Raw genomic sequence first — 16,602 nt, forward strand, 5'->3', positions numbered from 1 at the left:
AATATGTTAGTGGCTGACCCAGCCCCATGGTCTGTCACAGTAGTGCGGGAAAGAGAAGTGCACTGTTTTGCCTGGCTGGACCTGTAATTTACAGGAAAGGAGTGCACGCTACTAAAGAGACACGCTACCATGGAAACCAAACAATGGTGTTGCTGTATTGAAGTCCGAGTGGAAACAGTCATATTTGGAGCGTTATGTTAGAATGAAACATCCAGGTCGTGACTCACAAAAAAAAAGTGTTACTTCACTAACTGTAAGCTTGTCACTCAGAGTAACCTACAGTTAACTTAACTGTTGGAAAAGAAAGATCAGGGGGGGAGAGAGCTGTGGCTGATGGGCCATTAGGTGTGTAAACACACAGCTGAGAGCTGCCGTTTCATTCTGACTGTTTAAAAAACGGTAACAACGGACTATTTTTCTTAGCGGATGCATGTCAATTTAAATCAATACATACAACTATTTTTTAAATCAATAAAAACATTTTCTAAATCCATAAAAGCATTTCAATTAATATTGGGAGTCATGTCGTTACTTTGTTGAGAATGTGGCCATGTAATAAGTGGGATAATTTGCAGCGACTTGGTCATTATGGGGAAAAATAACACCCTCCGCTACGCGTCGGGATCTTGATCTGCCTGACAAGGCTCCATTAAAATATAAATATTTTTAGTGAATTACTGAGTTTAGGCACGTTAATAACATTTTAATGAAGTTGAATACAGTATATTCATATTTGTCAGTGATTTCATGTCAATTCGGCGAACATTGAGCAGCAGCTACACACACACACACACAGTGTGTGTGTGTGTGTGTGTGTGTGTGTGTAGCTGCCGCTCAAAGTGCCCTTCTTTATTGTTTTGTATTTTTGAAGAGTGCTTCATGTATGCTTGAACTTTGTTTAATGTTGTTGAGGCAAGTTTTCTTACCGGAAGTCATGTGACCTCTAGCCCGGATGTTTACAATGTTTGTGAGAGAGTAAAAAGGCGCGAACATTTGTAAATGCCGGGCTAGGCGAATACGTTTTCACGCTGTTTCATAATTGTACCAAGAAGGAAATAAACATGATTGTGAACATCAGTTCGATGCGTAAAGTTCTTTCAAGACAAAGTTACAGTGCGTGTACCTTTGCGTTTGGTTGCTGGTAAGGGGGACGACCAAGCGCTGTGATCTAGAAGGCAAAGCTCGCTTGTTTCCAATCCCGAGAGTTGTCCATCCTTGCCTGAAACACACGATTAGTGCCATGAGTTAGTGAAGCAAATTACAGAAACACTGCACAGTTATTCACAAGTCAAAACGTTTTCATAGCGGCCGAGAATATCTAGCTCGCTAGATGTTATTAGCTAGCTCGGGGCCGGTGTTAGCCAGTTCAGCCTAGCATGGCTAGCTTGATCTACTGAGCAAATAAAAGTAGTTGATTTTACCTTCGTCGTGGTCGTCATCGTTGGCCACTGAATCCGCCGTTTGAGCGGCCTCCCACACCATCGGTCAATGCTGTCCGGGAGAAAAGGTCTGTGGCCTAGCAGAGCATCCAAGCGCTCGTACCATTTACTGGTCTTCCGGTCGTTACCACTCTTGTTATAATAGTCTTTAATTTGTTTGTAGTCCTGCCTGAGTTTCTTTATTTTTAGCCGGTATGCCGTGGCGCTGTGCACGATTCCTAGGTCGAGTGAAAGCTACTGAACTGGCTTCAGTAGCATTCCCTGGGTCGCGTCCTCGGCGTAGATCTCCAGAAGCGCCGACACCTCCTCATCACTCCACCGCTCCGATGATTTCTTGATGCTTGCCATAACTGCTTTCAAAAACAAACTACTCTCCGTCGATGCGCTGGGTTTTTGTAGCGAGGAAAAACAATGGCGGCTCTACACAACATTTCACAGTTGTACGGGGCGTGGTTTGCAATTCGCCCAGCCAATCAGCACTGGGGCACTTTTTTCCCACAGGAAAGTACGATCTCTCAGCGGGCACTAAAAATGGGGGTAAAAGTTCCCGAGATTAAGTACTCTTTTTGGTGTGAACGCGACATAAGGGGTACTAACGGAACTAAACGCGAAAAGTACGGTGAAAAGTACTCCGGTGTGAACGCGGCTAAGGAGGGGAATTAGAGAATTGAGAAACCTTCAATGTGTTGGATCACTAGCCAATAGAAGTGTGAGAGTTACATAGTGATGTCATTATGTTCCAGAAGTAAACAAAAGAGTCCAATGGAGGCGTTTCAGGCAGGGGGGGAGTGTGTGGGAGAACAATGTTAGCCTTTGCAGACCATTTACATGCACTAAAACCTGTATAACACACCACAGGAAATCATAATAGGGCCCTTACATGGTTGAACAAGCTATGTCGTCAAGAAAAATGTGAACATGATCAATGTATTAGTGTTACTAAATAAAAATAGCACGTACACAAATGTTGAATTAGTGACAACTTCACACAAAGTATAAGAAATGCTTCAAGCTTTATTGGTTGATTTTAAGAGGTTACAGAGTAGTAAACATACTGGTTACACACGTGAAGTTTGTTGAAATCATCCACTCGAGCCACATGTGCGTTTCACATCTCACCTTCATCCTGTCAAACTTCCTTAGAAAAACTCACACCAAAGCGTCACACATTCTCATCCTCATCATCACCGACAACATCCCACATTTCGCAGCAGCACAACCCTTTATCTTCTTCATTTAGTCTGGAATACTTGAAATAGTCATAAGTCTGGGCTGAAGGAGCCCAGTGTCAGGCCAACCGGTGAGAGTTCACATCTAGCACCAAAAAAACAGAGTCCATCAGTTGTTGCTCTCATGGTGCCTTATAATTCCCAACGTTGATGAGTTTTTGGTGGGTCTTTTTCGGTTTTTCCTTATTTTAAGAACTTGGAAGTAACTGAAAGAGTACATTATTTCTTCCTCAATTAAAATAAGTAGACTTCAAGTAGAGTATGGAGTATGCATATCTTACATCCCAGCCAGGTCTTCTTGTCACGCCAAGCAGTCGGGGGGGAATACATCTGAATGCCCATGACAATATGAGATACAAAGAAGTCAATATGAGATGCTACAGAAACATAATAAATCAAACTAAATGTAGAAAACATTAGGACCAAAACAAATGTTAGTGAACAGCATTTTTAAATTAAATAAAATGCAGGAAAATGAAAATACATGTCTACCTCTCCAATAGAAAATATAATTAGTGCATCATTATTACATTTCTATCAACTTCATAGATCATGTAGCAACATACCACTGCATGAAAAACATCACTTGTATTCTTTTAATTGTAGTATAACAATGTAACACTCACACGTGAAGCTCCGAAATGTATCACTTTATCAACGCTACATTTGTTGAGGCAAACAAGGTTAACTACCAGAGATTTGAGTGTGCGTACTAGTAGACGTGCTTATACCCTACTGTCCATGAGTCCAACTGTACTAGAGCAAAGCAACATATCTAAAACATTTCAGAAATATTGCTTTGGTTCAATAGAAGCAGGCAGAGTCAGTAAACACTGCACACTTCCTGTTCAGTTCATTTTTTGTTTTGAACCCTTTTTCCAACAACTTTTCAAAGACAAAGCCATATATCATAATATTAGATTAGGTTTTGGGTTAATGGTACTCCAATATTGCAATATTTGCTTGTTTATTATGTTTAATCCAGTATTTTTGATATATGGCTTTGGTTCTGGAGCAGATCAGCCCTCTCATCTAACTGGCTGGCGCAGTGCTTACAAGCTATTATGCTAAAACCAAACAATGATCTGTTCCAGGTACAGGCAACTGGAGCGGTTGGAAAAAAGAAAAGAAGGGCTGAGAAAAGCTCAGGCACACAACTTACAAGTCAATTCATACCTGGCCAAAATATATATGAATGTGGTTTCAGACTAATTCTAAGAATAATACCAGTGTCATTTAGAGTTATAGCTTATGTAGTTTCTCTTGTTGTCAATCAGTAAGCAATAACCACCATGTTAAATTAACACTGACATCTTGTTAAAGGCAAAGGGAAAGCCTGGAAGATTGGTAGAACCTACGCAGAACTGCGGAATTACCCTTTAAAAGTGAAGGCGTTGGCTAGTTGTGAAAAAAAAGTGCTTTATATGTTTTTTCTTCAAACCAGCTTGGAGACTCTTTAGCCTCATTTCTAAGGTCACAACACTCAAAGGCCACCTTTAACAAGGCTAAACATACTTTAGAAAAATGAAAAAGTGCTCCCTGGTGTGACAGAAGAACATTGAGCGTTGACCCTATATCATGGTAGACACACAAGACCACTGAAGCACATTGGAGGGTAAGAGCATTAAACTATCAGTGAAGTTTGGAAAGAGTCTTTTTAGGGAATAGATTACAACTACGCCTAGCTCAAATCTTGTGACAATGTGACATAACACATCATACTCAGATACTGCAATACAATACTGAGATCTTATATCATCCCATGCTTAATCAGAACAGTGCCAGATCTGAGTCATCCTTCCCACTGAGCCAGCTTTTTTTCATTTCCATGCCAATTCTCTGTCAATCTGTGTGGTTCCTTCCTACTTTATAACAGGTCAGGGAGGTGGCTGTAGACCGAGTCCAGAAGCGTCTGGCTGGCCTCTTGACTCTTGACCCCCGCAATCTCAAACAGCTGGTCCAGCTTGTCCTCGGCGGCTGGGATCTCCTCGATGATGTGCAGCTCTTCTGGGTTCAGGATGTGCAGCATGTCGTCGAAGATGGGCTGCAGGTCGCAGGGGTCGAGACGCACCTGCCGCAGAACGGTGTCTTTCTTCTCTGGAGGCGAAATGGAGAAGGGAAGCAATTAATATACAGCTTCTCCAATCAATATTTATATATTAACAACATATATGTGAAAGGGGGTTGCTTGTGGCATGGAACCATAGACTATTAAGATGGACGACATGACAGCTCCTATAGTGAACCCGCAGCATATAATACACTCGCTGGTGACTGGCGGCATTATATATATCAGGGCTTCTCAAACTCCGGAACTGCAAATCAATCCGGACCGAAACCCTGTGTCCCATTATAAAAAAAATCATACAAAATAAAAAAGTAAAAACTTTCTGATTCTGATGTAAATTAATGTATATTTTCTTGTGTCTGACGCGTTGTGAGAATGAACGTGCATATATATTTACTTGTGTGCGCGAGCGTGACACGCATTGCAGACCGCAAGTTAACCGCAAGTTTACCTTGACTTTCTAATGCTTCAAGGCATTGACTACAGACAAACAGTGCCATTTCTCCCACTAGTTAAAGCCACCATGCTGTATGTATGTATTGAATGTGTGTGTGTGTATACAGGGGCGCCGTTTGCCGACCGGCAAGGCAGGCAAGTGCTTGGACCAGAAGGGGGCCCCCAAAGAAGGTAGATTAAGAAGGTCCACAGCAACGACAACATGATACACCCTTTAATTTACTGCAACGACATGTCGGGAAACCCCCTCAAGGGGGCCCCATGCATAGCACGCCGTAAGAAACTGCTTCTTAATGTCAGTTACGTTTCTCCGCTCCGGAGGGGGGGGGGGGGCGCTTTACTGGCATTGATCCGGACCAGTGACATTGTATAAAATTCACAAGTGGACCTTTAATAAAAAAGTTTACCAATGATATATATTATAAATGTCCATGTTAGCGGATGGACCATTGGCACAATACAAATTTCAAAGTACACATTGATTACATTTTTCTCATGGTTGTCATTTGAGGTATTTCTTATCAAGCAGATTTTTGTTTAAAGGTCACCTATCATGCTATTTTTAGGCAATAGCATACATATGTAGCACTCTAGAAAGGACTCCACCCAGCGGATTCCAACCAAAAACCCAGCGTTTACCAGTGGCTGGGATTTTAAAGCCCTCCCACTATTTCCTGAGAGGGCGTTGCCAGATGTCCCCATTTGTTCAATTTCAGGATTTAACCATGAGATGGCGCGTCATTCACAAATACACAAAGATAACTGGGTGAACTTTGGTCTTCAGTTTGTTTCATGGACTTTCAGTACTTCAGTAATGTTATTAGTTATGGTTTTCACCGGCTACTATAACAAAAAAACATCAATATTTTAGATCAAATAAAGTATATCTAATCTTATTATCTTAATTGTAATTCAATAATATATAGTCTTTATATATTAAATAATCATAATAATAATGTAAATGTTTACACTTCTTTATTTTTTATGCTCATACTTTTACCTTTACAATAGTTTGCTTTAATATGCAGTATATTTTTTGTAATATTGTTGTGGTGTTTTTACACAGTACAGTAGATCGAAGTAAATCAACTTATACATTATCATGTGTTATATTGTGTTGTATAAGTAATATCATACATTAACCCCATTATAGCAGATGCCTGCCACATTGAATGGATGAACACATTTATTTCGTTAAATAGAAACGAAATATGATTTTTTTTAAATGTATCTTATTCAATGCAGAATATGATTATATCCGTGACAGTGGGACTGTGTGTGTCAGGAATCAGCTGTTTATTTCATGATCCACTGCAGCTGGTTGCAATACAAAAAGACAGCTAACTGGGTAACCTTTGCTCTTTGTTTAGGCCTTGGTTCACACAGTATGTTGCCTGACAGTAGTGGTTGACTTCTCAGCTTGTTGGGGCTGGTGAACGGTATGGTCAATGATTGTTTGTTTAAAAATGTTTGTGAAAGCTCTAAGCCAATCAGACATGGACAATGTGTCGAGGGGGAACCAGCCATGGTCCGGTCTGACAGCGCTCAGCTGTCTGCGGCAGAGAGAAAGAGACAGATCACTGTCTACATAAATATGCAAACCCAAACCTACAGTTAAACTTTACTGCTGGAGAAGAGAGATCACAGGGGGGAGAGAGAGCTGTGGCTGATGGGCCATTAGGTGTGTAAACAAAGAGAGTCACACACAGCTGATCACCTGAGAGCTGCCGAGTTTCATTCAGGCTGGTGCCCCATGAGGACGAAAACGGGTTGTATCCGCATATTTCTCTTGCGTATAGCCCTTTTTGCCACACGAGGCCGTAACTAAACCCCGCAAACGATAACGGGTCCCAAGATGGATAGATCTGCAAACGGAGCGCTCTGGGGGCTCAAACGGCTCCGTGTAATCGCCCCTATATGATCATTTTCTGATTATGATGACGCAATAGCCCCGCCTCTCCCCACCTCTGCTGCTCACCCCCGCTTCAAAGTAAACTGCACACTGAATTCAGATTATTTATCTTTCTCTCGATATGGACATAAACGCGAGTGAAGTCTAATCTGACAGGACGGAGACACGCAGCTCTGTTCACCTGCAGCTCCTCCCGCTGTGATGCAGCGGTGAACGGAGCAAAACACACACTTCAAGTCAGATCATCACCCTCAGCTATTTTAATTACCTCTCAAACTGCCTAAACTAGTTATAAATATGTTTATTTTTACTGTCGGGTCACTCATTACTGGATCAGCTGCTGCATGAGACAGACACTGACACTGTCAGAAGAGAGGGAGGCTCTGTGTATTTTATTATTATATTATTATATAGAGTCGTTATTCATTTGTGTTAAAGCTCAATAAATAACAAAGAAGACCTTTGACCGGCACTTTTATAATTTTGTCCGGAAGATTTAAACTTTAACACACGTTGACCGGCGAAAAACTCTGCCCGTTTGCCTCGGCCCCCACCGCGGAGAATAAACAGAAGGGCAACCATGACAACCATGCTTGCAGAACCTAATTTTGTCCAGGAGCCTCTTAGCACAGTCAGTCTTGCATGATGCCTTGATATGTAAAAGTGAAAGATGCTCCATTCCTTTTTCATTGATGACCATTTGGACTAAAGTCGGAGGGCTCCCCATGGATAGGCCTAGGGCCCACATACACAGGTATGTTTAAAAACTGAATTTTACATCCTTACTTTTCAAAAGATCCCATCCCATCCAAAATGTCTCCACATTAGTGGGCTCTCTAAGGAGATAATGGCGTACACTATAGCGTGACACAGCAGGAAGTCTATAGGGGAAGTCGGGAAAAGTTTTTGACCGCACGCCTGTTGGTTTTGTTTGTTTCTTTTATTTAAATGCCTTGCATATGTTGCAAGTCGGTAGTGGGCCGCCAACTGATTACATTACATGTTACTTGTTAGACGCTTTTATCCAAAGCGACTTACATACTCAATACTGTGGGCAATCCCCACAGGAGCAATTTGGGGTGAAGTGTCTTGCCCAGGGACACAACGACATGCTGACTGCAGTGGGGTTTGAACCTGTGACCCCCAGATCCGAACACCTATGGACAACCCACTACGCCACACACCTCCCTCTGATCCCACTGATCCATTGAACTTTCGAATAAAGCACTTGAATGGAACGATGCAAGGTATCTGGATTTCTTTAAAGGACACCTATCATGCTATATTTAAATGGTATATATTGTAGGGCCATACCTATATAAGGTATATTTATACGTTTCTGTTTTCAAAATACCAAACAGATCATGCATTTTAGCCATGCCTCATTTCGCTCTATGTGCTGTTTGCTGTCTACGGGGCTGATTCTGTGAGTTGCAGCTGACCACGCCCCCCTGCAGGAGAGGGGAACCGTGTTCTGATCAAGTCAAGAGGGGGAGAAAAAAAGATCTCTGTCCTCCGTGTTTTATTATATTATTATAGGCCTATAGCAGGGCTCTCCAACACGTCGATCGCGAGCTACCGGTAGCTCGCGGGCAGCTTTTCAGTAGCTCGCCGCTCGATTATCGATTATAGTGTAGTAAGGTTGCTTATTGATTTTTCGGCCGCGGCTGGACCATAACGTTTTTTTATTTTAGAATTTTTTCTGTCACATGAATATCAAATGGTCGGTGACGCAGAGATCAAGGAACAGACGTGACAGCAGCACAGCGACATCACACACGGAGCAGTCTGCTTTCTCCACCAACACCAGTCCAGAACCAACAGCAGAATGACCCGCTCTGAATCAGGCCCTGTCGCTGCGCCTCAGAGACACATAGGGAGGGATTTGTGTTTTTTGAAAAACACTCGTTATCGTCATGTCAGGTTTTTGGTGGATTTAATCAAGTCTTGGATTGCAGAGTATGAATGTCCTCTTGCTATTTTCAGTTGATAAATACTTGTGTAAAGTTTGTGAAGGCAGGAGGAAAGCTTCCGCGATCACCGTCTCCTCTCCGTTCCTCCAAACCCCGCCCCCTCCCTGAAAATAATGAGTGACAGGCTGATAGTGACCCGATAGAAACTTTATTATTCACTTAATCACTGATTGAGATATGATGAAGCTAACTTAATCTCATACATTCATGGGATTTATGTAACAGTAAGACAGATAATGTAAGTGTGCACCCACATGCACTATTTTTGTTTTTATAATGCTATTGTAAATACTCCTGCTGTTTTCAGACTCAAGTCATGTGTGTGATGCCACATTCAAGACATTCAGTGTCTTTTTTTTAACAGAAGACCGTAGCTAGAAGCTGCAGCTAGACTGCAGAAGTATTCGTTTTTTGTTTTTGAGAATGGAACCATTTTCACACACAGATATAGGGAGGCTAGACCTATACAATTGATTTATTATGGTTTATAATTTAATGTCAAGACGAAGAAGAAGAAGAAAAAGATGGCTGAACAACTGTTCAGTGTCAATCCTGTGGAGATCTCCAAAATCATGTTCAGCTTAAGTCTCAGCAAAACTCACAACATTTCTGGAGCCTTGTAGACCCAGAAAACTATAAGAACATTCACCAAGCAGCACTGAAAATGTCTGCTTTATTTGGTTCTGTTCTACATACCTTTGTGAAGCAGCTTTTTCTGACATGAATGAAATCTAAATACAGAACAAGACCGACTGATGAACATTTAAATGACTCTATTAAGTGAACCTAAGTGGGTCCAGCATACACCTCTATGGTGGACTGCATGCAGTGCCATTCATCTCACTAACAACAGAGTGAAATGCTTGTAAGGTGGTGATTAAGGACACTTATGTGAATGTTCAGTGATGTACTTATTATGTGGGCCATAATAATATGTGAGAAATCTTCGTTTTCTTGGACCTTATTTTTGATAAGCTTTAGGTATTGCAATTTCACACGTGTACAAAAGTATAGCTTAATTCAACTGATGAGGGCTATGTGAATAAATGTAAGCGATGTGATGCAAGTAGCTCTTGGCCACTTTCATTTTTTGAAAGTAGCTCTCAGATGAAGAAAGGTTGGAGACCCCTGGCCTATAGAGTCGTTATTCATTTGTTTTAAAGCTCAATAAATAACAAAGAAGACCTTTGACCGGCACTTTTCTAATTTTGTCCGGAAGATTTAAACTTTAACGGACATCTTGACCGGCGAAAGAAACTGAAACTGAAACTCTGCCGCACGGTCCCCTCGTTCCTTGGAAGAGGCGGAGAGGTGGGTGTTTGTCATCTGCTGGTGGACTAACCGGAGAGAATTACAGTGCTTGCCTCGACGGGGAGGGATTGCATTGAATTAAAGCAGCGGGAGCAAACACTTGCCTCGGGGAGGGAGAAAAAAAGCCACAGCGGAGAATAAACAGAAGGGTAACCATGGTAACTATGGGCGGGAAGTCTTCTTCGCTGCTTTTGTGGCAGACTACAGCGCCACTTACAGGCCTGGCATATGTACTACAGCGTCTCCAGCGCTTTCGAGCGGCAATGGCCGGCCGTGGCCCAACCCCACATTCCCCTGATAGGTGGAGAGTTGGCCCAATAGCCGTAGCGCCACTTTACTGACGTCAGTAAAGTGTTCAAATCTGGATCAGTTTTTATCAGATCTGTTGCAGCCCCTTTTTTAGAGATTTGGGTATGGAGGAAAATAGAGAGGGTTGTGTTTTCTGACACTTGGTGAGTTCCCTGGAACACCGGGGACACATATTCATGTATAAAAGACGTACAAAAATGCATTTTGCATGATAGGTCCCCTTTAAGTGGCCTATGCACATTCTATTATGCATAATCGGCCACTACACACAGAGTTTCTGAAAATCTTGATGGCAGCAGGAGTTTTGCACATAGTTCTGGACGAAAAATGCCAAAGCACATATACAATTAAAATAAAAACACATGTACGTGTTGACTAGGTCAAATAGTGTTCACTTTAAACTCCGTCCAGCATGCTAACAGTGCAGCTAACTCACATACCTTTGGTAATGAAGCAGCCGTTCCTGCTGAGGGCAGAGTCTTTGCTGGAGGTGGAGTCACAGCGAAGCAGGGGCTCAGACTCGTCGGGGAAAAAGCACTTGGCGCGGTCCACCGGCGACTGCTCCATGCCCACGCCGCTGGCCCCGCCCACACTGGCCCCGCCCACGCTGGCTCCGCCCACGCTAGCACCGCCGTTGCTGTTGCGATCGCTGCCATTGCTGCTGGGAGAGTCGAGCGGCTTGTGGATGGGACTGAGGTTTTGGCTTACATTCACTGAGGTCATCAGCTGGTTGATGTCAAACTGTAGAGTGGAGAGTGAGGAAAGGGGAGGAGGAGGGTAACAAGGAGGAGCAAGAAGAAAATAAAAACATGAGTGACGAAAATCAATGCTCAAAAGCAGAAATCATACAGTGGTCTATCAGCAAGGACGCATCGTTGCGTTTGTTAAATGTCTTGTCGATTGCCTTATTTTTAAATAGTAAGTTTACATATATTATTGGACAGTATAGAACCTGAAATGAACATAATCACAACCCTAAAAGAACCACAGCAAACTACACCAAGTCTCTCTTCTCCTCTGATGACATTTTTCTTGGAAACCTTCAAAAACAGTGACCTTCCAAAACGGGGCTGTAATAACACTGAAAAGATTTGGGATGGATTGGATGGTATGAAGAGGGCAGGCCGATGGAAATGTGTTCCAATCACTGCTGTTCTTGAATATTGTTTTAGAGATTATTGTGTTAAATAAAAAGCTTTAAATGTGCCAGAGGAAGAACAGAAAACAATTGTTAAAAGCTAACGCCCATACCTTTGTGTTCCTCCTAATAATAAATGCCTTCAATGCGCACATATTGAGCTTTTTTAAATTAGTATTTTGCATTATAACTTCTAAACTTATGACAGAATGTAGGTATATCCATTGTTGGTATATACAAAAACTTGAATATTCTCTGATGGTTAAAGATTTGAGAGGTAAAATCTTGAAGAATGTGTGTTTTTTATTGTTGTGAAGGAACCACATTGCTTTATTTTGCAGGACTGGATCAACTTCAGTAAACAGGGCATGCCAAACACAGGATAAGGAGTTTTTGTGTATCTGTCTATTATAGATCCTGACAAAAGCTCACACCTCATTCAAATCAGCATGTTGCTTTCTTTCTGAATAGGTCTCTTCAATATCTGGATGCTTATGATAATTTGGTGATTATGGGATCAAGTCACAAGTATTTTCACACTGCTGATCAGGGTAGGATTTTCACGGCGGCCATGACGGCCATGGCCGTCCTTGGCCCTCGGTCTGGCCGTTAAGCCCCGAAAATAATTGTACGTCCTACGGCCACCATGGCCTTTGTGCTCCTCACACTGTTAAAATCTCGAAGTTGCTTTAAAAGCGTCAGAACAGTGGTCTGGTCTCTGAACTGCATTATGCTGCGTTCACACCGGACGCTCTAATCGCTCTAGTCTCACCGCGGCTGTCAGCTGTGTTTACTCCTGTCATTCAAACAGGACGTGCTGGAGAGGGGGCGGGGCTTATCTCCATGTAAATGCTGTGGTAAAAACCAACTACAACAAAATGAACATATTTTACCATGATTTAATTGTAATACACGTTTCAAAATGATGCCGAAGTAACAACATACTGATACCGGTTTGTAAAAACCATGAATTAATGCTTTGACAAGTCTGCAGACAAGACGGCAGGCGAAAAACCTTTTAAAATGCGTGTTTTATGAATGGAGATCGGATCGATCAGGTTAAACTAACGTTGTAGCTGCTCCGTCCAAACTCACAACAACATGATACAGACACAGATACAACAGTGACTGTATTTGCCATGACACAGAAAGTCTGTGTTTTGTTCATGTTTAACTTTTGTCCAGTTTCTGAACAGATATGAGGAGCTGTGAGCTCTGTGTGCTAACAGCTAACGGCTGATGTTTTCTGATTCAACGTCAGTGACAGCAGGCTGAGATCCTCACCGCTGATTGGCTACCACGAGAACGCGTCACGCGAATTTGACCCTCGAGTTGAAAACATTTATTAAAGAGACTCTCGTACACACACACACACGCACGCACACGCGCACGCGCGCACACACACACACACACACACACACACACACACACACACACACACACAGACGTTTGCATTTCAAAGTATTGCTTATTCGTACAGGCTATCGGACATATTTTCTTCTTCATGCTTTAAATTAATATGTTTCCCTTTAACCTTTCCTTACCCATTCAACGTTATAACTATTTTTGCCGCATTTACGTAACTTACTATTTTGTTTTTAACTTATAATGGTTCTAAAACGCAACTGGACATCTCCTCTTCATGCCTTTTAAAAAACATATTTTCTATTTTCACTTTTGTTCCTTTCTGTATGTATTAAGCTGCCTCATCTTTGCTTCTATTTCACTCTTTCCAGTTGAACCTTTTCTCACCCATTCATCATTTCTCTCTTTCCATTCACCTTAAATTCATCTTCTCTATCCCTATAATGTTTTCGTGTGTTCACCTCTTTATATTTTCTGCCTCATCTTTTCTCCTCCTTCTGTTCCCTCTTCCTCCTCTTTCCCTGTCTCATCTCGTTTCGCTTCTGTCCTTCCTCTATCCTTGCAACCCCCTCCTCTCACCCCTGCCTCTCTTTGGTGTGGTAATGAACCTGTGGTTTGAACCAGTAGTGACTGGTTTGGGGATGAGATCATGCTAGCACGTCTTGTTTTTCACAGCCCAGTCGGCCTAAAGGTTGCAGCATCAGAGGTCATAAGCTGAGCACACACTGGAAATGGAAAATGGAGATGTGGGCCAACCAGACAACCAGCAAACAGACTGCAAAATAAATTGTATTTTCTTTGAATGAAAATAAATGTTCATGCAGTGGTTGATGTAATCCTTTGTGATGGATGTATGTTCCCTGACAGCAGTGACAGTGAACAGCAGCACTGTTCTCTTTCTATTGTGATTCTTTATCTATTTCATAATATCTGGATCGCTGGGCTGCAGCGTGACACAACTTATGTGATTCTGATGGAACAAACACGCTCTGTCTCGCTCACAAAGGCATGCATACATGAGCAGAAGCACACACACACACACACACACACACACACACACACACACACACACACACACACACACACACACACACACACACACACACACACACACACACACACACACACACACACACACACACACACACACACACACACACACACACACACACACACCATGACGAAGTCATGCTGACTTTCACAAAGCAGTACTTTAACTAGAAATTTTTTTTTTTAAATGAAGATACAGAGGGAAAACACAGACAACAATGGGGGATGACACATTTAGCAGCCTCAGGGGACAGGAAGTTTGTGAACAAGTCACACATCATTGGCAATTTATATAATCTGATATTCTACCTTGTGACACAGATTAAAATGTATGAGGTTCTTAAGAAATGTATTTAATTTATTGAATGTACTTTGTTGGTTTAGTCCATTATATTGATAATAAATAAACGGCAGGTGCAACTATATGAAAATATGTTTATAAAGGGCCCTATTATGCTCATTTTCAGGTTCATATGTGTATTTTGTGTCTCTACTGTGACATGTCTCCATGCTTTAATGTTCAAATGGTCTTTTATTTGTCTCATACATACACAGCAGTGCCGCAAGCTAGCAGGAAAGGTAGCCATAGATTTACGACTAAACTAGCTTTATTCACCGCAAGGCTCTGCGCTCTACCTACAGTAGTGGTGAGCAAAGAGCAAATCGCCTATCATGTCAATGCAGCTTAACCCAGGTATGGTACTTTGCATGTGTCTACCACTCTGAGAGCCTCTCAAGCCACAGTGCTGTGCTACTTAGGGACGAACTGGATCAGCAGCACTGTTCGTCATCGCAGTTATTACAATGCTGGTAACAGCAACGCCTAATCTGTGTGAGCAAGAATAAGGAATCAAGCTGAGTTGATATCAAGGCAACTGAGACATTGGCCCAATTCCAATCCACCCCCTACACCCTACCCCTACACACTACCCCTCCGTTTGCGCGGAGGGTCCGCCATATTAAGGGCTGTTCCAAACGAGTGTGGAGGGGGAGTGGGTTATCAAGCCCTCAAATAGCGAGTCTGCATCGGTGCTGACTTCACCTGCTGCACTGCCTGACCGGTCTCAACGCTGTGTGTGTCCGTCAGGAAACACGCTGTTTACAAACAGTTCCAGCAAACATCCACTGATAAATTGCGATGTTAACAACCTCATGATAACCTCATATTTTTTTTACTTAGGATCGTATACCTGTGTTTAGTCTAGAAAAAGGTAAAGTTATATAAAGTTGTGTATATTTACAGACTGATGCAAAAACTAAGAAGCTTATTAAAAATCTGGTTTAAAACTAAAAGAGCTTTACAAAAAAGTAACACAATTAAAGATGTTTGGAGTTTTATTTTAGTTATTAATTTGAATTTTTTGTCCAAGAGATGCTGATTTGAAACCGTTGTTACATACAGTTACGGCATTTCCTGTTTCTGCCGGAGAGAGGGGAGTTTGTCCCAAAGCTTGCCGCTGTATTTACTCCCTCCATTCCCTCCCCAACTGTGTCTTGTCCTTATGATTAGTCTTGCATGTACAGTACTTAAAGTGGACCTATCATGCTATATTTAAATGATATAGTAGGGCCATACCTATATAAGGTATATTTATACGTTTCTGTTTTCAAAATACCAAACAGATTATGCATTTTAGCCATGCCTTATTTCGCTCTATGTGCCGTTTGCTGTCTACGGGTCTGATTCTGCTGACCACTCCCCCCTGCAGGAGAGGGGAGACGTGCTCTGATCAGCTGCTGGGCTGTCAGAAGAGGGGGAGAAAAAGAGATCTCCGTCCTCCGTGTTTTATTATATAGAGTCGTTATTCATTTGTTTTAAAGCTCAATAAATAACAAAGAAGACCTTTGACCGGCACTTTTCAAATTTTGTCCGGAAGATTTAAACTTTAACGGACATCTTGACCGACGAAACAAATTGAAACTGAAACTCTGCCGCACGGTCCCCTCGTTCCTTGGAATAGGCGGAGAGGTGGGTGTTTGTCATCTGCTGGTGGACTAACCAGAGAGAATTACAGTGCTTGCCTCGACGGGGAGGGATTGCATTGAATTAACACTAGAACCGCCAGAGATTTGTTATACCTAAAACCGCCACCTGGGTCAAATTGACCCGCTATTAGAATGCATTGATTTTCAAGGTAAAATGTTCTTTTATTGAACAGAGAGTTTTGATCGCACAGGGATGAAACGTATACCAATATAATCTGTGGACTCTCAGGGCTCGACATTATAAATGGCCCGCTGGCCCGGAAGCATTATTTAGACACCGCGGCCAGCATAACGTACTTTCAACTCGCCCCACAGCTGTTTGCTGCGGAGCGCAGCGCGAGCAGTCTCCCGTGAGCGGGAGCGCAC

General features: G+C 42.3%; 1 protein-coding gene across 1 annotated transcript in view; it reads right to left on the reverse strand.

Annotated features, from left to right (window-relative positions):
* Positions 1-2,433: 2,433 nt before the first annotated feature.
* The window catches only part of tnfrsf21 (tumor necrosis factor receptor superfamily, member 21), a 66,411-nt gene continuing 52,242 nt past the window's right edge, over positions 2,434-16,602 (reverse strand). The window contains exons 5-6 of the mRNA XM_034150412.1: positions 11,138-11,438; positions 2,434-4,765 (exon numbers count right to left, since the gene is read on the reverse strand). Coding sequence (XP_034006303.1) covers positions 4,536-4,765; positions 11,138-11,438 — 531 coding nt within the window. The 3' untranslated portion in view covers positions 2,434-4,535. The remainder of the gene's footprint in view (positions 4,766-11,137; positions 11,439-16,602) is intronic.

The sequence above is a fragment of the Trematomus bernacchii genome, unplaced genomic scaffold (genome assembly GCF_902827165.1).
Source record: "Trematomus bernacchii unplaced genomic scaffold, fTreBer1.1, whole genome shotgun sequence".
Lineage (NCBI taxonomy): Eukaryota > Metazoa > Chordata > Actinopteri > Perciformes > Nototheniidae > Trematomus > Trematomus bernacchii.